Genomic DNA, 26,990 nt, shown 5'->3' on the forward strand with positions numbered 1-26,990 from the left:
TTTGTGATGAGGTAAACGACTACTTATGGTAGTCATTCTGTCATTGTGGTTATGGTGAGAACTTTGGAAAAATGTGAAAACCTGTCTTATGCTTTTTACATATCCGGAAACAACTGTATGTGTTGTCAGAATGACAAGCAGCAACTGTGTGAATGAGAACTGTAATAGGAAATTGTCAATAGAATTACTAATCTGATGTACAGTCAAAAATAAAAACATTTTTATAAAGGTGGTTAGCTATGTTTCTGTAAAATACCTCTAGAAACCTTTAAGGAATACTGCTAGAATAGGAACTAAGGTTATGGAATAAATAGTTTTATTGGAATGTCTTGTACTGTACAACATGCAATAAGACAACATTTTTAAGGTAAATTGGTTCAAGTTTAAATTTAAGTTAATATAATATGAACAGTGTTTCATCCATTTATACATTTAATCTAGAAAATAAATATTGAACAGAGTATAATGTTTACGTTGTGCTTAGGCTACCACTTGAAAAGACGTCCACAAACTAGGACATGACGATGGACCGTGGCCTCCATCACATGACTCCTCCCTCTGCCTTAGTCATCCTCATGCCTACAAAGACAAACAATTTCAGTAGGCAAGGTCTAGAAAATGGATGTTAAAAGTCAGTGTAACAAACAAACTTGGGCAGTTCAAAAGATTCAGCCTCTTTCCCCAGCCCTTACCAAGCAGCTCATTGGGAACTTAGATCAGTGATTTCCCCAGGTTAGTATTACTAGAGACCATGACTGGAGCCTTACCGGACTATCTGCTTGTACATGTCCAGGGCCTCCTGGGTGACGTACTGGATGAAGGTTGGGTCCTGAAGCTCGATCTCTGCAGGGATGGTGAGGATGAGGGGGGGAGAGTTCAGGATGTTCACCTCCACCTTGGTGTCTGCTCTGAGTGCGTTGTCTCCATCGCTGGTCTGGGACACCTGGAGAATGTAGTAATGGTTACAACTTGTATCGCGTCATCGTCCTTTTCATCGCCATTGTAACATCAGATTCACCGGCATCTTTGTCTGTTTTGCCTATACAACAATCTCAGAATCCCTCTCTCACCGTGGTGATGCGGAACAGACTCTCGGGCATGTTGGTGTTGTTGTCGGCTAGCTCGGCCACCCAGCTGAACTCGGTGTCCATGTTGGAGAGCCAGCTGACCGTGTCCTCGGTGTGGCGCTGCACGATGCCCAGGATCTCGTTGTACTGCTCCTTGGAAACCTCCAGCAGTTGAGACACCTCATCCAGCTCCAGGTGCAGCTCCCGCACGCTGGGACACTCTGGTGGAGGAGCAGGGGGGTGAGACAGCAGGTGGGTATGTGTGGAGGCCCTACTAGCCCCCAATTTCAATCTCCAGACTCACAGAGGCGTGTTCTCGCTAACTCTGTCAGGGCTTAGGATTGTACCACTGTCAAATAGGCACATGTGCGAGGGCTCTTTGACAGACCTTTTGAGCCCTTTATGCAGCCTTTCCGTAAGTCCACATTAAAGTACTGATACCAGAGAAATCGACTTAAGTACAGTGTCTCTGTACCCTTCGAGGAAAACTTTGTTTATTATTATTATTTTCCCTGTGATAGTCAATGCACAAGTGTGCTAACCTTCCTCTGCTTCAAGTGCCCTTGAAGTATATGCGGCTCCACTCGGATCGTCTCAGTGGTTACCAGTGAGTGTGTGTGTGTGTGTGTCCAAGTCTCACCTGTGAGCAAGGCTCCTTGGCAGGCCTCACACTGGTTCTGCAGCTGCCAGCACTCTGAGGTCTGTCTGCGGAGGTCTCTGCACAACTTCCTGTTCTGCAGGAAGCGGGGAAACAAGTCCCTCTCTGCAAGAAGGACACCATCACAAGTCACGACTCCTTACTCCCAGAAATGCACCACATTAAACTTGTACAAAGTCTACAGACATGTTGTGATAAGAGCTCACTGTCCAGTCATGTTGTCCTCACCTTTCTTAGATTCCTCCTCCACAGCATCATGCAGGTCATCGAACACCTGGGTGACCACCGCCCCAAACTCCTCCACGACGCTCTTCCCAAAGTCAAAGAAGGAGTCGAGGACCTCCTCCAGGCCCACTCCCTTGAGGAAGGCAGAGTCGCGGGCCGGGTAGAATGGGTCCTCAGTGGGCTTCACCTGGTCCTTGAGCTTGGGAGAGAAGGCCTTCTGCAGAGCCGAGTCCAGCTTGTTCTGGATGCGGGACTCCAGCACCATGCTCCGGTCGAACAGGGTGGCCACCTTGGCGAGCAGTCGGTTGAAAGAGTCCTCGATGCGGACCACCTCCACGTCTGAGTTCTCTGAGCTCTGGTTCACCACCACGTCTTCCAGGCTGCCTTCCACCACTAGGGGGCGCTGCTCCCGGGGGCCGAAGCGAGAGGAAACCCTGCGGAAGAAGTTCTCCACCTGGAGACGAGGATTGTGGGATTGTGTTTGGGAAAAGGCCAGGGTTCAAGTAAGCTGTCGCTGGTTTAACTGTGCATGACCAGATTAGTTCGGTATGTTTTACCCTCGCTGTGCTATACTGTTTTGTATTGTATGTGTTTGAGACACACAAACAGATTGCATTATTATGCAGCATCACATTGATTCTCATTGACTCGAGTCAAGTCTTCACTAGAAGGCAGGATGTCAATATTCAGACAGGGGCCAGGGTTTCCCGCAGAAAATTAGTTAGTTAAGGTGGTAGGGCGGGGTTTGCCGTCAGACCGGAGGGGGGTCGAAGGTTTTTTGTTTTTTTGACGACGTAGTTAAGGCGGCAGGCATCTGTTGCTTAGGCGGCCGCCTTAACTGAAAAGTGCTGCGGGAAACCCTGGGAGCTTTGGCAGGCATCCTGGAAACTCTGGGCAGAGCGTCTGTACCGTACATTTAGTCATTTAGCAGACGCTCTTATCCAGAGCGACTTACAGTAAGTACAGGGACATTCCCCCCGAGGCAAGTAGGGTGAAGTGCCTTGCCCAAGGACACAACGTCATTTGACACGGCCAGGAATCGAACCAGCGACCTTCTGATTACTAGCCCGATTCTCTAACCGCTCAGCCACCTGACTCCCACCTTGAAACGGAAAGTGGAGAATCCCCTGCGGCAGGTGGAGGTGTAGAAGGTTTTGCACGCGTCCTCCAGGCACGGCCGACACTCTTCCCATTCAGACTGGAGGGAGATCTTGCACTGCTCCTCAGCCTCCTCCAGCTTCTCCGTCACCTCCTGGGTCAACTGGGCTGCCCCCTGGTGGTCGCAAGAGGAAAACCACTTTCTGTTTTTGATACCGTAGCCTTATCGTCTCTGATCGCAGTGGCGAAAATCTGCTATTGATTTTGGGGGGGACAATTATGACATTTTCTCAAGAGCAATTCCTGAGGGGGACACCAAAACTACTGCTGTAACACATAGCCTAAATATGTTAAATGTATATTATTAATATTATTGACATTTCCTTATGTTTACAGTGATTTTTTTCTGTTAGAGGTTGGTTTGATAAGAGAGGTTGGGCTGGTCAGTATATAACTCCCAGATTAAAATGAACTGTACATAGATGATACAATGCCGCTAAAATGACCTTCTTCTTGTCGTTGCTGTGTCGGAGAGACTTCATCAGGTGCTCATGCTTCTCCTCGTTCTTCACCATGATCTCCTTCATCTGCTTGACTCCATGAAGTGCCTTCCTCACTTCTTCATCCACCAGCTTCTCTCCATCTAGAGAAAGCTCTGTGAAAGAAAGAGGAGGACAGAAGCTTGAACGTTAGGGAATCAGGCTATTAATCAGAAGGTTGCCGGTTCGATTCCTGGCCGTGCGAAAAAAATTGTGAGGTGAAATGTGCTTGGTCTCTCACTTTTTAGGGTGTCCTCTGATATGCCTGTTGGCAGGTCCTCTGGGGTACAGTGAAGGACCCCCAGGGTCACCACCAACACAGCCCAGCCAAACACGAACCTCATCTTTAAGACGGATGTCTCACTTAGGAAAACTATGTTGGAAGGAGAAGAAAGAACAGGGATGAACAAGTCATGAACAACACAAACTGAACTATTCAATGTTAGTTAAATAACATACCACATTTGCAAAATACCCAAATTAGCTATGTTTTAATGCAAAACTTATGCTGTAAGCTGACATGGACACATGCTGTTTACAGATCTGTAAATACATACAAACAATCACACTTGAACAAACAAGTGGTGTGATTTAACCTTAAGGCTAAAGGTTAAGAGGATTTCAACTTAAGCAGGTTGGTAAACAACAAGGACATGGAGAACATTAAACCAACACAGGGTGGCGCTTCGATCCTGTCGGGAAGAGAACCTGTTGCTGCATCACATGTGCTTTGTATAAGGATCAGGAGGTGGAAAACAGATTGAGTGATGACTGATCTATTTTTCAGCCCTTGAAGACCCTCATCCTTTGTGCTATTCTCACACATGCCTTACAACTAGTGTGTCCTCAAAGTCTCCTTCACGACCCCTACAGAACCAGATGTCAGGTTAACAAAGGACAATGTAAGGTTAAGCATTTTAAAGCTTAATAACCACCAATAGCTCAAAAACCACGCAACAACACCACAAGCTGCCCTTGGGTTCCCCTGTCAAACGACCCAGTAATCTGAAAACCATGAAAATGCCCTACTTCAGGGCCTATTGCATCACATAATTACATCCGCTTGTTTTAAGATGGGGTCCTCTATAATCCTTGTCAACAGTCTTATTGTATTAAGGGCTTAAATTGGTGATGTTGTCCTTTGTTTTTCCTCATGCCGTATGTCATGACAGTGTTTGTTGAATTCAATTTGAAGGTAGAGCCGATCGAACCATAACAATGCTGACATCCTTTTAAGAAGCTTGCATTTGGACTACAAACAATAGCCTTAGCTACATAAAATGGTGGCTATTTCACAGGCGCCTAGGTTCACATTATGCAATAGGCATTTGGAAAGCTTTAGAAAGTATAAACCAACATAGTTATCGAGATCGTCTGAACTAAGGTCATAATGTCAGATAAAAGAGAAACATCTATCAAGGTTTCTTTAGAGTCTTTAAATAAATATAAACATGACCTCAACTTCTACAGGTTTACTACAAGTGACTCAGTAACTGTTAAGTTAGGAAGTGATGAACATGAACACAGATTTATATACACATATATGAGAAAGAATCAATACAGAATCAAACAGAAATTACAAATACAAATACAATTTCTCCAGACACGATAAGATAACTCACCTTTGGAGGACTGAAGGCGCTTGTGTCCGCTGATGATCTAAGGTGGAAGTGTGGCAGTGTGGTTATCTTCGTCTGGAGTCTATTTATGCTGTCTCTACCATTCCCTCATCCAATTACTGTCTTTGGCAGGTGACGACTAATCCAACAGTCAACAGACAGGCAGGCCCTTGTTTTGCATTACGGCCAAGCAGATAGGAACTTGATATTAACTTAGATTTCATATAATATAATTTACCATAAGATCCTAGAATTTATATCAAAAGGGGTAGTATTAGAAGAAAACAGTGCATAGTGTGGCCATCTTGAGGTAGATGATGATGGTCAGGGATACCTTCAGCACGATCAGTAAACATTTCCCAATCACTTGATGAACACCATCACCCGACACCACATGAACAACACACTGCCCTTCAGTCGGGGTCTCTCTTGTTTGGCGTAATCTTTTCTGGTGGAATGTGAAGCGGGGTCAGCAAGTTCCTCAGCCCCTCCGCTCCCCATAGGGGAGATGACTTCCTATAAAAGTGTTCCCCTCCTTACATCTGCTGACCCTGAAAATGTGTTCCTCTTCGCCTGGTAATCACAACCAGCCAGTCTCATCATCAGCACCCCCACCTCAGTGCCCAGGTACCCAAGCCCTGTTGACCCCTTTCACACCTGGTGTTCATCACCCGCACCCCTGGCTGATCTTCCTTGGGTTCCCATGCCCAAACCCAGTCCTGGAGGATCATCCGTAAAAGCTTTCCTCTGTAACTGTTACAGATGAGAGAAGGCACTAATATTCATTGATATAACAGGGTCAATACATTTCAACCATTTAGCAGACACGTTTATCCAAGGTGGCATGCATTTACAGTACATAATTATGTCTCATATACTTACAACTTGAATACAGCTGCTGTCTCAGGTCATTCAGTGATGTGTTCTGAGGTCTTTGTTTCAAAGGGCATAATGAACGCCTTCAAGGTGTTGCTGGTCCATAATAAGTCCAGGATGTGTGATCAAAGGCCCTGGAACTAGTGTAAAGAGATCAACAGGTGTCAGATACAAGCTGTCTAGTGAACAGCAGGTACATGGGATGGTAGGAAAGTTACTGTCAGGGAACTAATGGGTTTGAGAGGAGCATCTACTGAATCTATGAGTTTCTCTAAGATTGTCTAACATCTGTAAATGCTGATTTTGTCACTGTCCACTTCCATTGCACATTGTTTACATCAGAAGTGTGCAGAAAGTAAAAGAAAGAAAGGCTGAGTTAAAACGAAAGTTAGCCTAATTGGAGCCAGCAGGGAATGAGTAATAGGTTATTTTAGGGGAAACGTGACAGCGAATCCAATGGAGATAAAAAAATTAACTTGGCAATTTTTGTTGTGTTTTAGCTAACAACAGATGTTGAGGATAAAAACAATTGGAATTTGGCAAATATAATGAGCTTGTGGAACAGCGCCCATGAAACAACGTTTGAAATTGTACATATAAATTCCATACGTACGAATAAGTGCGATTCTATGAACAGACCAATTACTTTTTGAGATAAACTGAGAGGGTTGATGTAAATCTACCGCCCCCTTCCAAAAATACACACACACACATGCACACACAGTTAGTCATCTGTTTCCATGTGCGTGATTCATTTCGCTTTGATGATTAAACAAAGTTTATTAATGAATATGCATGGTTCTCAATTTTAACGGAGTCATATTGTCTGTGCAAATTGTGCAATAGCAACGTCGCAACAGGGGGGACGGGGTGCGAGTTCCAATGCATTTAAGGAGTAGACCTGAAGAACTGAAGTCAATCGGATAACTTAATCGTTGAAAGTGAATTGTGTGTTGTCAAGGCACACACAGTACGTTGTACCTGGTGTTCCTCCTGCACAGAAACAACCTGGTTCGGGAGCGCGCATATGTAGAAAGCACGTGGTCTTTCCTAAACCCTGCGGGCGCTCAACTTCCTCTCAAATTTTGTTAAGTTTTTTGTTTCTCCGGTTACACCGCGTGCCAGTGCGCAAGACAGAGAACATCCTCACTTCAGCACTTTTCCAACTTTCTTTACTTTGAGGTAAAGTGCAAGTTGGGCACAACTTGTTACTTACTTTGGAATACGAGTTTCTTGATTTTGTCAACTTTATACACTAACTGAAACTCAGCCCTTGAACACTTCACCAAGGTCAACAAAGAGGGTTCCCCATCACCATTGTTCCAGACGGACATGTGAAGTTATCACATTTTTGCAGGTTTGGTGTCTGACGGTATTATTCGGTCGAAGTGCAGTGGCGCACGATTGAAATTTTGAGCCAATGAAATTATTGCAATGCAGTGGATGTGACTTCAAACGTCGGCTTCGTTTAGCAACTCTTCAGTATTGTTGAACACAATGAAAGGTATGTAGCATGACATAATGTAAACACTATGTTGTCAGCAACAAATAAATTGCAATGTTGATGATGGAACTGTTGGTGTAGTGGATTTCACCGACTTGTTCAATACGTTTCTTTACTTGAACATATAGTTCTAGGTTATCTCCACTCTCTTTCTTTTCCCTGAGACAGGAGGGATGTGTAGAATTTGCGTGTGCGTGTCGTACATCTGGATACAATTAGACGCTCTTGGTGATTTGGTTTTGGTATTCGAATATTGAATCTGCTGCTGCACATCAAACATTTACATTAACGGCGTAAGTAAGTAGGCTAAAATGCTGCTTTCGCGTGACTGTACAATAAAAACTATTGGCACATTACCAGCACAGCACAAATGTAAACAATACATTTTATCCTCAGATGTGATACATTTGATTACTGAATTATAACCCAAGGCGTTTATTTTGCAAGGTAGCAATGGTGGGAATAATGACTCAGTCTTATGTAATGAAATGAAAAGCTCCACTGTACTCACAAACACTGATGTAACCCTAAAAATAAGACTCAGACCAGACTGAGCCAAGACCGAGCCAAACTATAAACGAAGAAAGATTCCTCTGAAATGTTGCATTCATAGATATTACAGACAACTACAAAAGCATGTTACATTGGTCAGATGGAGAAGAACAACCAAATCCAGTCTGTGTTGTTGATGAAATGACGATGGGAGCAAAGGAAGGAGGGCAGTGGTTGCCGCCAAGGCTGGGCCCTCGGAAGGCCCCCCTCCTCCTCCACCATAAACCTTGAGCAGACACAAGCATGCAATTGGCTCCAAAACATTTCCATGTCTATAACTGATGCATTCAACTTCTCATATATCAAGTTGGGAATCGTGAAATCAGCACCTCCAACGTTCAAACCAGAAGTCTTTGTCAGCAGGTGATAGGTCAGGTCTCTAACGGGCATTACACTTCTAATGGATTACTGAGTACACTCTTATTCACAACAGAAGGGTTTTCTGTTTGACTGCCTCCATGTGGAAATGGCTGAAAGTACAACCAGAGTGTTCATAGTTCAATATAATTCATAGTTTATCCCCAGTTTAGGCCCATGCAATTGCCTACAAATCAGTAGTTTACATTTTTGTGAACAATCTATACATTTAGACTTATTTTAGTCACCTTAGTGAACTTTGGATGGCTTTCAGATGGTCAGGCATACTTGTGATTCTTTCTTGCTTCAATAAGATGGAAAATAAACTGGAAACAACTGGAAGAAGAGTGTGCACAGTGTTTATAGTTGTTTAGTGTTTATACTTGTGTAATGTTTATGGCTGTTTAGTGTTTATAGTTGTGCAGTACAGTTGTTATAGATGTGTATTGTGTTGCCTGGATTACCATAGTCATCTATAGTCACACAATTCTCAGTGTTGTGTGTTCTACAAACCAGCTGTTAAAATAGGAGGTTTCACAGCGAACATGAAAAGCACCCAGAAAAACCACCTGTGGTTTGAAATGAATATGGGCTGTGTGTCACGCAGAAAGGTAGCAGACTGGAACAGACGAGGGTTTTAGAAATTCTGACAGTGAACCTTGATGCGGATTCCCAGCGTCAGGTTCAAGTGGTGCTGACGTCAGAGGTCGTTAGGATGTTCGTAAACTCTCGCTGCTTCCTCCTGTCCACCGAGGGTTGGGATGTCAAACAGTGGTCTGGAGATCTCAGGGACGTGGTCTGTCTTTATTTTCACTGGCCGTGGACGATGACATAGAAAACTGTCAGCAAGTCACCCCTGTCCTTTCCCACGAGCGTGGAAGCCACATGAAAGAGGCCTCAGCTCAGACCCCATGAGGCCATTAGAACCAATCAGAACCTCCAAAACGGTCCTTTTTTTAACCTAAGTTGTGAGAGATATTGTTTTAGTGTAAAAAGAGATGCCACAAAGGAAAGTACACTTAAACAAACACTTTTTTTCCCGGGGGTCTCGAAATGTGTATTTATCGATTTTCCAGACTGGAATTTCTGAGAAAAACAATCCAGTGTATCCACTTGGTAAAATCTAGCAAATGAACATCTCGATATGACTCGACAGTTTTGTGGTTACGTGGTCTGAAATTCGTCTTTCAACATCTGCAGAAGTACAAGTTACTCTTTCAATAGTCTCTATATTGTCTCGATCAAGACATCTTCGATAATCTGATAAGAATTAGACAAACTTTTAGATATATGATTTTGCCATGTCTTCATTTTATGCCATTTGAAGTCTGTCGGTGATGATGTGTCGGTCTGATAAATCACATGATGTGTCGGTCTGATAAATCACATGATGTGTCGGTCTGATAACTGTCTCATAACATGTTTACGTTCTCCCCTCAGACGATTTTGCTGATGAGGAGGAGGTGCAGTCCTTTGGCTACAAGAGGTTTGGTGAGTAGCAGCACTGTTTCACTGTGTGACTAGGCTTGCTCGTCTACTTCATGATATGACCTTTTCAAAAACTCATAACCTGGGAAGTTCTGTACAATGTCTAATGACAAAAGAAGGCCCCAGTTATCAGTCCACTTTGACATGTTCCACCCTCTCTGTCCTGTTGTTACCAGGCCTAGATTGGTAAAGATCCACCAGTAAGATTATCCTGATATAGAGTATTTACCTTGGCTTTTGTCTTCAAAAAATTATTTCTCTCTCATGTCCTTTAAACATCAGTGAAAAGCAATGAGGGGGGAGTCTGCTTCATCCTTGGGTGATCTTGGAGGTTGCAGGACAAACCTAGCAGCCATGATAAATACTCTGTTGTGATTTCACTCTACAGTATGATATCCAAACCTATCAAAACAACCAAGTCTGCACTGAAAAAAAGAGATTTAAACTCTCTCTTCTGTGTTCAATCATTTTGTGCTCGGGGGGAATAAGGTACTTTGGTCTAAGGAGAATATGCTGGCGTTTTGTGATGACGTTCAAGTAGTCAGACTCAAAACCACATTTGGACTTAAAATGGCAAAAAAACATTCACTTTAAATGAATAGGTGTTTTTGAAGGGATGTCATGCAGACACTGTGCAGCTCTGTACCTGACCGTGTTAACACACAAACACTTTACATTGTGTCGTGAGAATCACTTACACATGTGTGTGACCTGGACCACTCAGCCAACACCTCATTGACACAGGGAGAGCGGACAGGTTTTCTTACACAGTGGATTTAGTGGATTTAAACGTGTGCGTGTGTGTGTGTCTATAGCCGACCTCCCTCCCTAAAGTGTAAACTTGTCATCTCCCATACATGGTTGTAGCAGCACTGGATTGTTTTAAACATAATCACACCATTGCCGTTGTTTTAAAGTTATTGTGGAGGAAGGGAGGAACTACAAACTCAATGGGAGATGATAGGGAGGCTAAGCAAGAGCTATGCTAAACATCTGCTCACCACCAATAGTCCATTATTCCTCAGAGATTATGTCTGAACCTTTGGAGCTGCTGAATTGTTTCCTGTGGCAATTTTGGAAAAGGTTTATTTAGTGGAAGGCAATAGGCCCTATGGACTCTTAGAGGTTACTTAGGAATGGGTAGAGGAGAGGGAGCTCTTGGAGGAAGAGGAGGAGGAAGAGGTGGATGGAAGTCAGGGTATATGCCTGGGTCCTGCTGTGTCAGCACAACCACAGGGAGTGTATGTGTGTGTGTGTTGGTGTGTGTGTTTGTGTGTGTTGGTGTGTGTGTTGGTGTGTTTGTGTTGGTGTGTGTGTGTGTGTGTGTTGGTGTGTGTGTGTTGGTGTGTGTGTTGGTGTGTTTGTGTTGGTGTGTGTGTGTGTGTGTGTTGGTGTGTGTGTGTTGGTGTATGTGTGTTGGTGTGTGTCTGAAGGGAGGTGGCTGGAGCAGCCTGGTGAAGTGGTGGTGGCCCCCTGAATGGGTAAAAGTGGCCCCTCAAAATACTCCCTCAAGTGGAGGAGTTTTAAGGGGGTTTGGGGGTGTGTTGGCGGGGGGCACAACTGCTTTCACTCAGAGTGAAGTTGAGTGTACCTTCAGGGGGCTTGAGGCATACCAATCTGTTTTTGTTCTTAGTCTCCAACAGTTCCCAGTGAGCACTATGACCCTGAGTGCTTCTACAAAACATGATCATATCACTGGTGGAGGGGAGACAAGTAAAGGCATTAAGAGGCTGGACTGGATTTTGTTTACCGCTGTGTTTGTTTGGAATCAGAGCCCAACAATAGACTGAAAAAGCTGATCCATTTGGTTCATGAATGAGTGCAAGCAAAGGAATATAACTTTCTACAGCAACCAGTAAAACATGTGACCATTGCAATTAATGTAAGATTGAGAGCATTTCAGTACTTAAAATCTCCTTCTCTTCCTCTAATCTCTAGGGGGGGTCATTCAGAGTGTTAGTTTTTTTTGCTGAGAAGTTGCATTCATTGCCTCACTTCTAGTTGGGGGTGGAAACAGCAAGTGGTTTTAATTTAAGTGGAGTTTATTACCAGAGAAGAATGTTTTCAGAATACCTACTTATACCACCACCCTAGGGGCTGCATGCATGCAGTTTGTGTTCTAATGATCAGATGGAAGATTACATGCTTGTGTTTCCAATAAAGAAGTGGGAAGAAAGGAAACAGAGAAAAACGATGACACAATGAAACACAACAAGCCATCCTTTTCTTTCTACCAGTTGTCTCTCTCATGGATGTCTCTCTCATGATGGCCTCTCCTTATCCTCACCAGACGTCTCTGGTCTCTTGTCTCTTTCCCCGCTTCCTCGTAATCTGTAGGAATGAGACTGACTTTGGAGAACGGTGAGTCATTCCCCAGTTTGGCCAATGAGAGCAGTGAAATCTGTCCAAGACAGGGCACAAATCACTTCCTCCTAGCAGGGGGCCTCACCGAACATGCCAAGAGGGCTCTGTTGAGGGTTTTAGTGTGAAGGGGGGGGGGGGGGGGGGGGTGGAACCATGGGTCAACCCTGGGTCGGCCACATGGATTCCCGCACTCTAAGCCCTTTCGTTTAACCTCCAAGCTGAAGTTGAGAGATAACATTTGAGTGAAGGGTGCTGATAAGGACGAGTCCCTCTGTCCTATCCCAGCACCGGTAGAGACGACTGTGTTTACTGTGGATGTCTGGTGGAAGGGAGGATGGGGGTAGGGTCACTACTTCGCTTTTTATTACTCCCCAAACGCTACGGACCAAAAAGTGAGTCGGGTTTTCACGGACTGTGGCTCCCAAATCAAGATGTGTTCCAGCTGTTGCTATCACCTCCCTAGGATCTGCCTTTATAGCAAGTCGAAGACAGTCCCGAGAGAATGTGAAGTGCCTGGTACATGTACATTTAGTCATTTAGCAGACGCTCTTATCCAGAGCGACTTACAGTAAGTACAGGGACATTCCCGCCGAGGCAAGTAGGGTGAAGTGCCTTGCCCAAGGACACAACGTCATTTTTTACCACAGCCGGGAATCGAACCGGTAACCTTCAGATTACTAGCCCGACTCCCTAAACGCTCAGTCACCTGACTCCACATGTTGTAGACGTTACTGGGGATAGACAAGTCCTGATAATAGACCTGACTGTGCAATATGGTTCTGGACTGTATATGATATGACTGTGCCCAAGGGATTCATTGGCCCACTAAATGGCACCCGTGTAACAAGGTGTACAGTTGTACAGTTCAGTGTCTGTCTCTCATGATGGATTGACAATGTGCCTCCCCTTCTCTGCAGGTATTGGCTGGAACACAAGAATAACACACATGCTTGTGATACACTAGCCCAACTAGATTTCTTTTAGCCCTCCCAATAAAATACAGCCTAAGAGGAGTGCTCTGCCTGTCCTGATATATTAATGAAAGTCTTTTGGCTCTGCGGACAGCCAAAATCAACTCTGTACTTCCTGTCCTTGGAAAAAAAAGACACACAGCAAAAATGAAATGTTTTCTTTGCTCTGTTCATAGTCACTGACTGTGACATTTTTCAAGGTGGCAAGGACAGGGCAGGGTTTGTTACTTATACTTTGGTTACGCTGGAAAACTGCCAAGATGCCATTTAATATTGTTCCTATATTTATTCCCTCTCCTTTAATGTAGACATGCTGCGCAACTTGTCAAAAGGAGTAAACCATAGAAACAATAATCCATAGAACAAGCCTTTGTACTGTACTACGTATTATATATATGTACTATATATCATATCTACTTAATTCTAGTCAGGGCATATTATTTAGAAAGTTTGAAGGTTTTATTGTGTACAAAGAAACATATTTGGTCCAGTGAAATAGCGGGCCCTGCAGTGTCTCCTTGTCGACGGCTGGAGTGTGTGTGCTTTCATCCTGCTGAGTAGGGCTGGTTTGACAGGTTGAATGTACCCTCTGGCTCTGGGAGTTTACTGGCTGTGTCTGGCAATGAGCAATTGCTGTGAATTTGGAGGATAGAGTGAAAAATCGAGAAGAAAAAGAAAGAGAAATAGAGTACGGGAGAATGTACACTGGTCACCAGACCTTTTGAAAGGATGAGTGCGTGTGTGTGTGTTCATATGTGTGTTTATGCACGTGTGTGTGCATGTGTGTTGCTGACTCAGTATTAACCACTGTGGTGGCCCACCCAGCAGTTCTGGCCACACTAACCAGGCAGGACCAGATGGCCTATGCATTGAGCAACAGCTTCTCCTTACACAACAGTAGTGGTTGGTCTCTGTATTTCTAACTAAAAGTGCTTTCAAATGTTTTTTTTATGTATGCATGATGTTGTGGTCTGGCAAGATTAGGAAGTAAAACCCTGTATTTGAAGTTCCAGAATGTTCTTTTGGGTGTTATTCTGAACATGCCCCAAAAATGATGTGTGTTTTATGTTTCTGAGTGGGGTCTGACAATGCCTTCTGGGAAGTCACCCGAACCCTTAAAATTGCCGTTATGATAAAACCTCAAGAATATTGTGCCAACTTTATATATTTATATATTTTTTCCAGAATGTAATACTACAGACTTGAAATATGTGTTTCACAATCACAGTGCTGCCAAAAGTGGAGAAAAATAGATTCTTGAGCAACAATGACATCACAATGACATCGCTGCGATGGGATTGGGTTCTTAAATAGAGCCCGCTGGGCGCATCAGTATATTACATTAGAGATGCTGTCTTTACTAGCCCCCAATGTGCCTTTCACCTAGACGGCCATAAACGTCCTACACCAGAAACAGTTCCATTTCAAATGTGTGTTCTATCATTGAGGTCATTTACAATGGCCCTCTTTTTAGAGCAATCATGTTCCAGTCTGTAAATCACTGAACCACATTAGAACTCAATACGGACACTCTGTGACATGTAGGACTGTGTTAAGACAAGGTCAGGTGTTAGTTTATCCTCTTGTGATACTACTGTGTGTTACTGGACCAGATGGTTTGACAACAATGGAGAAACATAAGTCACTTAACCTCAGTAGCTCACATCCCTGAGACCGTTTTTCACTCAAGTAAACACAGGGGTCTGTTTCAAAGGCCTGTTGGCCAGTATTACCCAGGGAGAGAGTGTGTAGGAGAAGTCAGCTGGAATCCTCCTAAAATGTTCGCTCTCTCTCTCTCTCTCTCTTTCTTTATTTCTCTCTTTCTTTATTTCTCTCTTTCTTTCTTTCTCTCTCTCTCTCTCTCTCTCTCTCTCTCTCTCTCTCTCTCTCTCTCTCTCTCTCTCTCTCTCTCTCTCTCTCTCTCTCTCTCTCTCTCTCTCTCTCTCTCTCTCTCTCTCTCTCTCTCTCTCTTTCCTTCTGTATCTCTCTCTTCCTCTATTTCTCTCTCTCCCCCACTCGTGTTGCCTGTATATGTGTTGGCATGCATGCCTGTGTTGAGTGTATATTCGCGTATGTCTTAGCTTTTCCCTACACGTCAGCCAATAAAGACAGTTTATAGCCTCTGTGTTTTTCACAGTGCATGCAAATGAATTACACCAACTGAAAGAGGTGATCTCAGAGGGGGGTGGGAGTGTTTCCCGTTGAAAGTTCATCCAACTGAATGGAAGGTAAAACATGGGTCCAAGTGCCGGCACGGTGTGAATCCTCAACAGTCCCAAGTAGCGCATACACAGGGTACCGTGTATTGGTAGCTAGCGCTTTTGTTTTGAACTTTAAATGGTTCGGCCTACTGGGAAAGAGTCAAGTTTTTTTAGGGATGAATCGTTTCATGTAGCATCATTCAATGTGCTGGTCAGGCATCGTCGGAGATAAAGCTATTACAGAAATGTTAGAATGAAGTGTGAATTTTGGGGGTTTAAATCCTTACACCATAGGTTTGTGTTGATGGGGCCCATGGCAACAAAGACCCCCTGCTCAAACTGAACCCAGAGTGTTTATCTAAGTTAATTTTCACAGCACTGGGACTTTGCTATTACAACAACTGAGGGAGTCAGGTGGCTGAGCGGTTAGGGAATCGGGCTAGTAATCGGAAGGTTGCCGGTTCGATTCCCCGCCAGGCAAATGACGTTGTGTCCTTGGGCAAGGCACTTCACCCTACTTGCCTCGGGGGAATGTCCCTGTACTTACTGTAAGTCGCTCTGGATAAGAGCGTCTGCTAAATGACTAAATGTAATGTCTAAATGTAACAAAAAAGGAGATGTTGGGAGAATTGGCTCTTCCAGTGCAGTGAGTCATAGCCAGAGGGAGGTATGATCACTTCCGCATAAAAAGTACGGTCGAGTGAGATGTTACATCACATATCAAATAAGTTTGGCATATATGTGCTCGTTTACAAGAGTAAGATTGAATGAATATGAGCGTTTTTTAGTATATTACTCTCTTGTGGTACGTGTTTTTCAAGCTTTGATCTTTACAGCGTGTCTTGGGGATTATTAATAAGGGAAAACTGCCAATACTTTCATGCGGGCCAACCAAAAGCAGTTCCAGTCTGTAAAATGTTGGGAATAGCTTTGTTATATGTACCAGAAGAGACAATGTCTCATAATGATAGAAAAACACACTTAAATCACACATTTTGATAAATGAAAACTGTTGACTGGAAAAAAAACATTTTGTGAGATCCTACGAAACCTTCTAACCACAACTTTTGCCAGCTTTGGTCATGAGACACTTTCAAGTCTGGCTCTTCAAATGGAGATATATGATCTATTTGTCATAGTCTGTCGTATTGTAACAAAGCACAGATGGGTAGAAACCAAGACATAATCAGCTCAAGATTCAACCCGTCATTGGACCTGAATGCAGCTTTACCAGGCATTAACAGTACATCTTGACCCTTTGAAATGTTACCAACGTGGAAAAGACAGATGGATTGCTCAGATAACACTGAACATGTTACAGAGCTCTTCATGACAAGTTATATGCTTCTTACAAAGACGACGTCTAGACCTGGAAAGGTTGCGTGTTCATCCTTGCTGAGCTCAACAGTCGGGGATTATATTCGTGTCAAGCTCTTTTTCTGGCCCCTCATCTCGGTTTGTCTCCCTGTCTCTTAGTTTTTCACGTGACTTCCATCCCATAATAGTATCACTTATAACTCACACGTGTTGGGTTACCGAGCCAATGGAGGGGAGCTGCTTTGCCTTCTCGTGATGTCGTCAGAGAAGCTTCCTGGGAGAGTGTCCTGGCAGGGTTGGATGGCAGGGTTGGATGGCAGGGTTGGACGGCAGGGTTGGACGGCAGGGTTGGACGGCAGGGTTGGATGGCAGGGTTGGATGGCAGGGTGAGCAGGAGAAGGAGTGTAGTGTCTGTTCATACAAGCGCTGAGAAAGCAGCCTTGAGTCCAAGACGTGGTCGAATTCAGATCGCATGACCTGAGTGCTTTTTAGATAAGTCTCAAAAGACTTCCAAACTCAAGACTTAAATCATATTTGAGTGGATGTTGATCTCACGAGTTTGTTTCTTAATGGGGCTGGTCTGTATGACTGTGTGGTGCTTATCTTACGGTCTAGCTACCAAGACCCAGACAAACGGCTGGGTCTGGCTTCAAATTGCAGCAGTCAGCACCAAGAGCCTATAGAAAGCTTACAATGCTCAACTATACAGACATCCATTAGGTCTCTTAACAGGCTCAACACACACACACACACTTTTAACCACTGCCACATTTTCTGTTCCACATCTCAGCGAAAGAGTCAACTAAATAGTAATTTTCCGAATACAGCGATCCACTCAAAACTTGAAAGAGATCTTACATTTCAGATGTTTGTTCTTTACATGCCTGGCACGAAAAGAGCGATGTATCGAATGTTCGCTTGCATCCTTTGATTCAACTGGGGTTTTAATCAGCACCAGATGCTTGCGAGGGTCGGCCTTTATTGAAAGTGTTGTAAACCTGTTATTAACGGGGGGAAGAAATGTTAGCGTTGCATGCTAAGCTAGCTCAGCGATTCAAGGGGCCTAATGGCTCAGTAATTTGTCTCAGTGGTTACTTCCTTTATGGAGAGTGTTTACTTGTGAAAATTCCAGTGGGGGATTGTTAATCCAGGAGTAGTTATTATAACTATAGGAGTCCACTATGAAGACACCAGGGCAGCAGCTGTTGATGATGGGGAAAACAGTCAGACTGTCTAGGTCGGAGCTTTGACAAGGTCGGGGTACTGTCAAATTAGTTTGTGAAGATTGAGCCACATCAGCACAATGTGGACCAACTTAACTTGCAACCTGGGGTCGCTTCCATCAAGTGGTGTTGTGATTAGATAGGTGGATGGACGGACAGCCAGATTCACTTTTTTAACTATCTTTTTTCTACACCCACTTTTCCACACTACTTATATTCCTTCCATACAATAGTTCTGCCCACATTGCACTATTGTTTTGTTGTGGTTTGTTGAGACCATTAGCACACAGTCAAACACAGTACTAGACATGTGATGACATGGCAGTTGTTTGAACTGTGCAATAAAACAAATTAAACTCTACATGCTACTTAAAATGTGTATCTTACAGAAAAAAAAGAACAAAAAGTAGCAGTTAACACGTTACATAATTTGGTGGCTAGGTTGTTCATGTGTTCGGGCCTCTAATGTAAAATGGCTGATAAAAATGTTACCATGTCTGACAGAGAAGGAATTTACTGCCAGTTTTGGTATACCACGGAGCCACATTCACACACAAAACCTGTGCACTGTACAAGCTTTCTTTGTGTTGCCATGGAAATTTCCAGTTGCCACACTGGGCATGCAGGCGACTCTTATTCCAGGTACATGGAATAAGAAGAGGAAAAAAAGAGGTAGGAATTTTCTTTGACTGACTTCCTGAGTTCGACTGAAATACAGCTGTTTTACATAGACAAGTTTGGTTCTTCGACAGCTTTCTCTCTCTCTCTCTCTCTCTCTCTCTCTCTCTCTCTCTCTCTCTCTCTCTCTCTCTCTCTCTCTCTCTCTCTCTCTCTCTCTCTCTCTCTCTCTCTCTCTCATAGATATATAGATATCTATATATCTCTCTCTCTCTCTCTCTCTCTCTCTCTCTCTCTCTCTCACACACACTCACTCACTCACTCACTCCAACTTACTGTCCTCAGTTACCAGACTGTATTTGACACCTTCTAACCATATTTAATTTAGGAAAATCAAAAACCAGAGATAAATACCATTCACTGCAGATATAGCACATATTTTACAATAATTTGAGGAAACCTGGACACATAACACAAATATAAAGATATGCTAAACATACCTTCACGTTACCCAAACACACAAGTGATCTTGTTTCCAGGACAGTGGGCTCTGTGTCAAGTGTTCCATAATGATGCTTTCTTTGGCAGGTCTATTTGTCCATGTCTGGTGTGTGCAGCCTGTACTCTTCAGGGGGAGCAGCAGAGAAATTGGTGTGGTTAGCCAGCGTATGTGTGGAATACACACTCCCCAACCATACCTCCTTCTAGTCTTTCTGGTATTTATTTACCACTTGGGTATGGTCTGGCCAGATTCCAGCTTGTTGATTGGGACATTCTGGCTGAGGTCCAACATCAGTCCCCCCCCCCCCCACACACCCTCCACCCCCCTTGTCGAAGTTTGTTTAGGCGCGGTGTGTTTTCAGTTAGCTCATGATACATATGTGTCAGCATGTTTATGAACTGTGCTACTTTCTACACATAGACAGCGGGAGGCTGCAATGTTTTTATGAATATGAGACCTGACACCCAATGACGAGGAGCATTAAATAGAACAGGATATCACTATAGGAGGTTTCTCTGTGTGGTGTATTATGTTTTTTGAAGACTCCCTTTAGGAACAATTTTCAGCGGTATCTTAAAGTCCTAAATCGTCTTGATGTAATACAGATTCTTGCTTACAATTGCAAATACTGTTGTGACAAGGCTATACTTTTACTATAGTACTATATAGTACTATATACAGATTATATGCAAATATTAAGTATATATATAAAAACTATATATTATGTATAGGACTTAAATATACAGTAGTCCCTATATACAAGTTTTTAGTACAGTACATATTTAAACTAATTACTCACTTCCTATTTTAGATACACCTAATAGAAGCTAAGGTGACCACAGTGAGCATACTGTGAGCAGAGACATGTTTCATTGACCCAGAAAGAACAATAAAAACAATGTTACATAACTAATTTACCAACACATGATTGACTCCAACTCTCACTGTGGAATGGCTTCCTCTCTCTGATAGATATGTGGTAATATCATGTCCGCTCTGCTCTTGACCCTACGCCTGAGGGCTACAGTGTTTGTTGTTCTGGTGATGGCTTTGACTGGCTGTGAGCAGTGTGTGGATGGAAATGGTAGGGGGTCTCTGATGGTGAGCCCCACTCTGGCCTCAACATGGGAGCGTCAGTCCACACAGAGAGCCTCCGGCAGCCTCCTCAGTCGTGTCCGGGGCCACAGCTGTGCCCCTTTGGGGCAGCCGCCATGATGTTTTCACAGATGTGTAGGTCCAAGGCCGAGAGGGCACCACCCTACTCCCCCCCCCCCCCCCCCGGTGGTCGAGCCCCCCCCCTCCAAGTGAGTGAAGAAGCTGCCTGTGTTTTCAGTTGCAGCCCCAACATGTATGCCTCCAAGGCTATGCTATAGAATAATGCTGGCCAAGGGGGCCATCTGGAGATAAAACCAGGTTTCTGATACAATTAGGGGGAGGAAGTCAAACAGGGATGTAAGGCCAGCTGTGGAATGTCTGGAGCCGCTCTGGAGGAGAAACTACTGCCTCAGGAGGGCTGTTTACCAAGTTACCCAGAATGCTGCTGGGTATGTATATGCCAATCTCCATGGGGGTTGCAGCTAATCAAGTTCAAAAACATTGTCACGTTGACCTATCCTTTGAAGGCATTGTTGAGTTGTGTACTGTTAGTGTATTTAAAAAAACTCACTAATATCTTAGTAACCTATTTGTGAAATTTAAACAGACTTTTGGAATGTGTTGAAAAGATTACAGTGGGCAATTTCTTGTTGACCTAAAAATTACATTTTATACATTTCTGAGGATTTTTTATTTGTACCTAAACCATCATAAGTTTTCCTGACTTTCACACAGGAAAAATGAATGACTCCCTTCTCTACCTCTCATCTGTTCATGTTTGGACTACCTTAACATTACACAATCAAAGTACTTTTTGTGTAAATTGTGTCTCCCTGCATTTCTGGTTAGTTGGATTTTTATTAATAAGCTTTGTGTTTTGAAGGCTAATCTGATTGCAAGAGTGGCAGTTTCACCCACAAAAGGGCCTGTTATTGTCTGTTGTTTGTACAACATCTGCTCTCTCACTTTCTTCTCAAGAGGCCACTGGGTCAGTTTTCATGAAGTCATGCAAATTTTCTAGCCGTGGAATTGAGGAATAATCTAAAAAGTAAATTCCTTGAATTTTTCTCCTTGCCTCCTTCAGTCCTTGTTGGAAGGGGTTTTAAAGTCGAACCTTTGGACTGTTTCCACCAATGGATTTTGAGATCAGGCAAGGAGAGAGGAAGTGAGGAATCAAGGAAAGAATCAACCTAGATTCAACCTAAGTCTTACATTACATTGTGACCTGGTGCTAAAAGGAGTAGTTTTAGATCACTAAACCTGTGTGACATCTGATTGATCAGTGCTGTCACTGAACAAGTCAAGTTTTAAAATGGCTTGTCATGGAGACTATCCCCTTTCTGGTCAGCTTTGGGTCTCCTTAGCGACCATGTGGTCAACATGTGTGCAAGTGAATAAAAGGACTTCCATCGAGCATAAAGTAAATGTTTTTGCTTGTATGAATTATTTGAATTGACACCCTGGTTATGCTTATGTGGCCCTCTACTTTTACTGCCTTCTTTGTCACTGGTAGACTTTTCTTAAGGTTATTTGCTACTTTCAGTGGTAGAGAAATCAACAGTCGGTTACTTCACAAAATGTTAAGTTAGCACACTGTACAGTACCTTCTAAAAGTCAGTTGGGAATACAATTTGTTGAAGCCATGTTGTGTCGTGTGTAATTTCAGGCATCCAAGAAGGCACAGAATGCACCAAGTGTAAGAATGACTGGGCCTTGAGAGCTGCAATCGCACTCCTGTATGTACTGTGTGCCCTGCTCACCATAGCAGTGGCTGTTCTTGGATACAAAGGTAAGTACCCAACCCATTGTTTTTGTCTAACTCCAAACAACGGTACACTTATATGGCTCTCTAAGCCAACGTGACAGCCTTCTTGTAGTTTGTGTTCAGTCCTGGTTGGGGAAACTTTAAGTGGTTAGTGTCTAAGCAAACGGACCTCTCTTTCTCTTTTCTTCTCTGTCTCTCTCTCCTCTTCTCTGAGCAGTTTAATGTCTGCTAGTATCTTATAGGATAGAAGCCAGAAGTCTTGTGTGAAGAGTCTGTTTCTCAATATCCAGTTGACATTTTCAGAAATAAAACATTTGGGAACAGAAAAACATGCTTTACAACTCAGGCCTTATACGTAAAGTTTACTCATGTAACTCAAGTTGTTTGACAGAAGGCAGCCATGGCAGACAGACACATGAAACATTTCCAAATATTATCTCTACTGCTATGGAATGTATTTTTGTAGATTCACTAGCACAAACATCTCTAATACAGCCATAAAAATGGAATATACTTTAGCGATTCCCAACCTGTGGGCCACGGCCAACTAGTGGTGCGCTAGGGTAATACAGGTGGGCGACCAAACCAATTAGTATTAAAATAAAGTATGACAAATGAATACATATCTAAATATTTATACTGTTGGTAAATTATTTAAAAAATTCTTACAAATTTTAAAATGACATTTTGCCTTTAATTCATCATGACCGAAACGCCAATATATACGCTTGGCACAACATTTCCACCTTAACTTGCATACGCCCACTTCAATTAAAAAAAATGACGGTTTTTACGAGGAATTCGGGTTGTCATCCCAAAATGACAATTAACGATGTACATAGGATTGTATGTTGCTGCCCTTCAAGCAAAAGGGAAAAGGAGTTCAAATTGTACGCTTCGAGCTACATAGATAATTACAAAGGTAAGGTTTATCTAACACATGGTAAAAGGAGCTAACTAGGCTAGCTCCAGCTATCTAGGATTTGAGCAGTAACGTTAGCTAGGCTAGCTAACTAACAATATTTAGCTACATTGTAATGTACTCAATTATCTGTCATCATGCTTGCTAGTCGTTAATGTTAACTCACGTAAATAATTGGTCTGTCATATTGGTTCCCTATGGGTAATGTAATGTAACAAGTCTTGCTGAGTTTCCAACACAAATCTGCCAAAATAGGAAACAGGAGAGATCTCCGTGAGGAAGACCTGTTATCGGTCCAAAAAAAAAAAAAGTAAAATTCAGATCCCACAATTTCTAGCAAAAAAAATGTAAGCTTCAGAAATTCAAATAGAACAAAATCCAGGCTGCTCAAATTCGAATGGGGAAATTCAGATCCAAACTGTTAAGCTACCGGGGCGTTGTTAAACATGTGTGACTAACACGAAAGTGATGTGTTGGGCGGCCGCAAAAATATTGCTATGCAAGTGGGCCGCAAAGTGGAAAAGGTCGGGAATGGCAGCTGTATGTGGTTTCAGGAATTAAATAATCTAACTAATCTAAGTCAAAACTGTATATCTATGTTCTCTGGTAAAATACAGACCGTTATGCTCTAACCACTCTAACATTGTTAGAACTGCACTTCTGAGCCTTAATTGTCTGCTGTACTTACTATTATGCACTATTTGTATGCCGCTTTGGGTAAAAGCGTCTGCTAAATGAATAAAATGTAAATGTCAGTACAGTCAGTGTTCAGCAGATCAGTCCAGGATTGTCTTGGTGTACCAGAGCCCAAGGTGATTTGGATGGTTGGACTCTAATGCCTCCCAGATGAGCATCCACGAAACGACCACCCTGGCTCTCAACTTAACTACCCCAGAGGAGATTTTATGGCTTGGTAGCAATTTGTTGTCCCATGAACCACAGGTTCACTCCCAAATTGATGCAAGTGTCCAAAACACTCTGTGTTCCCTCTAGGACTGAGCGCTGCCTGCAGGACGAGTTCAAATCTAAAAACAGAGCTTTGGATTCCCAGAAATACAGTATCTTTAAGTTTCAATTCCAGACCATTTCTAGTAGTTTCCCTGTTTGGTCTGATACACTTTTTCAAACGTGTTTCAGTTTCGTTGCAAGTAACAAACAAACGCCTGCTGTTGAAAACATCACTAGCTTCTCTTGGCTAGTCAGACCTGATTTCGTTCTCCAGCTCATTTGAGTGTTTTCCTACTAACGTAGCTTAATGCACAGTCATGCCTAGCACCTCAGCAGCCAGTGTCTGTCTCCACCCTGGTTGAGTAACAGTCTCAGCCTTTTCATGACCAAGTTGACCATCCGGTAAACCCTTCTCAGAATAGCAGTATTATACACCCTGTCTCCACCCTGGTTGAGTAACAGTCTCAGCCTTTTCATGACCAAGTTGACCATCGGTAAACCCTTCTCAGAATCACAGAGGGAAAGAGAGAGGAGTTCAGCTGACACTCTCTCTCCCTGGGTAATACTGACCAACAGGCCTTTGAAATAGACCCCTGTGTTTTTGTTTGTCCCGAGACTTTGTGTTTTCTATATGTTTGCTAATCCAAGCCATGTCTGGAATGATAACAATGAGTGTCTTGGATGTTTTTGTGTTGTGTTTCCCCGTGTTTGATAGACACCCCCGTACTGGTAAGAATAACAAAAACACACATGTAGACCAGACTAACACACTGAAAATAAATGGAATTTGTCCAGAGAATGGGAGAGCCGGTGCCATAAAACTTGGTGAACTCTGAACCTGTTAGCAGCTGTACATGTTGACTAGTGTAAACGATCAAACTTCGTGATTGACTAGAAGGAAAGCAGAAATCTGAAGAGCAATTTAGATCAAGAAATTAAAGTGATCACTTTATGAACGCCTTGGTATTTTATAACGCTGTGACATAATCTCTTCTCCATTCTTTCTCCGCTGTGTTTGCAAGACCCGACACTGGCCATGAGCTGTTACAGTAATATGGGGACACATTAGCACCCTCTATGGTTCAAAATGCCAGCCAGCAGTTTTTAACAAGCAGGAGAGGACTAGCCTGGACCCAGTCTTCATCATAGCTGTGTGCTCTTTAATTAATGGACATTAGTTCCTTCTTAACCCACAAGTCCAATTTAGAGACCTTGGCCACTGATCTGGTAATAACTAATGGAAGGAAGGGATCAGTTTGTGAACTGAAGACAGACAGGCTGCATTCCTGCAGGACACATGCAACCAACCCGTACGACAACCCCCGTATAACATGCCACATTCCAGAGGAAATGAAGTGTCATGCATTTCCTTTGTGAACCTCTGAGTGTCTGTACACATTGGGATTGGGGACGGCAGGGGGACGAGAGGGGGGCTGGGGGCTGCGAGGGGTTGTGAGGGAGGTTGGGGGGGGGGTTGTGGGGATCAGGTTCACCTCTGTGATGCAAGCTTCACTGTTAGCTCAGAGTACTGTGTCATCTTTCATCATCTTTCCTTTGTGCTTTCATCTGAAAGCCGTACATATATTTGAATAGGTTTTAATGGTAACAGACCTTATAGGTTCAATTGCAATGTACAGGACAGACTACATAGGGAATTGGAAACAGAAAGAAAAGGAAAGAAACATTGTGACAATGCATGTTGCTGTGTGTGTACGTGTTTCAGTGGTTCAGCGGATGGACAACGTGTCAGAAGGCATGCAGAACTATGGAGGCAAGATCATTGCTGTGGAGACAGACTTGAAGAAGCTTGGTAAGTCCTGAAGGAAAAAAGTTATTAATACTCGTGCACTTACACTTTATAGCTGTCAATAAATTTTGACTTCATTTGACAGCTCCCGCTGTGGATTAATGACATATAATATTTTGCCGTAAGTTAAGTGCATTTGATATTGTGCCTGCTTCTCCCAGACGACCAGTCAGAGGAAAAGTCAGAGAACGCGACCAGTCAGATCCAGTCCTTTAAGTCGAACCTCCAGACGCTGCAGAGGCAGCTCAACGACATCTCCCAGCGGGATGCCATCAACCGGGCGGTCCTGGACCAGCTCCAGGTGACGGGAGAGGACATGCAGAGCGGCCACTTCTCCTTGCAGAGCGTGCTGGATGGCAATGCTGCCTCCCTGAGGGGGGTCAACCAAACCTTAGCCTTGTACGGAGGCCAGATAGATGGCTTACAGTCGGACACGGCCAGGCTTCAGACTGAGCTCCAGAAGCAGGTGAAAGAGCAGGGCCAGGCCCAGCTGAGCATCAGCGCCCTGAACTTCACCCAGGCCCAGCAGCGGAGCCTCCTCAGCTCCCTCCAGAGGACGGTGGAGGACGCCAGCCAGGCGGTGCAGAAGCTGAAGAACGACTACCAGGGCCTGCAGCAGACGGCCCGGCAGAGCCGGGCCGATAGCGACTGGCTGAGGGAGAAGGTACAGAACCTCCAGGTCCTGGCCGCCAACAACTCGGCGCTGGCCCGGGCCAACGGGGAGGCCCTGGAGGACATGGGCTCCCAGCTCAACTCGTTAGCGGGGCAGATCCAGAACACCTCGGCGCTGACCGAGAACCACGACCAGAGCCTCCGCGAGCTGATGGACCGCCAGCGCGACCACGACAACGCCACCTCGAGCCGGTTCGACGAGGCGGAGGCGCGCCTCGACAGCCAAGAGGGCCACATGGACCAGGTCACGGGGAACGTGAGCTTCGCCACGCAGCTGCTCGGCGCCATCAGCTCAGACCTGAACGGGCTGCGGTCGTGCGCCGAGACGGTGACCCACCACTCGGACCTGCTGCTGGGGCTGAACGGGAGCGTGGCGGAGGCCAGGGCAGACAGCGCTGACCTCAAGGCCCAGCAGGATGAGCTGACAGCCAGGCTGGACAAGGAGGTCAGCAGCCTCTCTGTGGTCATGGAGGAGATGAAGCTAGTGGATAGTAAACACTCGCAGATCATCACTAACTTCACCATCTTACAGGGTGAGCACAAGGGACATGGGGGGAAGCAAACCTTAAATACTCTCACTCACGCTGCATTTACTGCAGAGC

General features: G+C 44.1%; 2 protein-coding genes across 2 annotated transcripts in view; one reads left to right on the top strand and one right to left on the bottom strand.

Moving 5' to 3' along the window:
* Positions 1 to 296: 296 nt before the first annotated feature.
* On the bottom strand, positions 297 to 5,324 carry clul1 (clusterin-like 1 (retinal)). The gene is made up of 9 exons (XM_062482487.1): positions 5,210 to 5,324; positions 3,829 to 3,960; positions 3,555 to 3,703; positions 3,053 to 3,223; positions 1,954 to 2,404; positions 1,708 to 1,830; positions 1,071 to 1,288; positions 768 to 943; positions 297 to 579 (listed from the first exon to the last, which is right to left on the bottom strand). The coding sequence occupies exons 2-9, from the start codon at positions 3,929 to 3,931 to the stop codon at positions 564 to 566; spliced, it is 1,407 nt and encodes a 468-aa protein (XP_062338471.1). The 5' UTR covers positions 3,932 to 3,960; positions 5,210 to 5,324; the 3' UTR covers positions 297 to 563.
* Positions 5,325 to 7,001: 1,677 nt separating this feature from the next.
* Positions 7,002 to 26,990, top strand: part of LOC134035997 (collectin-12-like) — a 30,784-nt gene continuing 10,795 nt past the window's right edge. Inside the window, 5 exon segments of the mRNA XM_062480660.1 lie at positions 7,002 to 7,586; positions 9,936 to 9,986; positions 21,941 to 22,063; positions 25,633 to 25,719; positions 25,878 to 26,921. Of these exon segments, the coding sequence (XP_062336644.1) occupies positions 7,580 to 7,586; positions 9,936 to 9,986; positions 21,941 to 22,063; positions 25,633 to 25,719; positions 25,878 to 26,921 (1,312 nt within the window). The 5' untranslated portion in view covers positions 7,002 to 7,579.

The sequence above is a fragment of the Osmerus eperlanus genome, chromosome 16 (genome assembly GCF_963692335.1).
Source record: "Osmerus eperlanus chromosome 16, fOsmEpe2.1, whole genome shotgun sequence".
Taxonomy (NCBI): Eukaryota; Metazoa; Chordata; class Actinopteri; order Osmeriformes; family Osmeridae; genus Osmerus; species Osmerus eperlanus.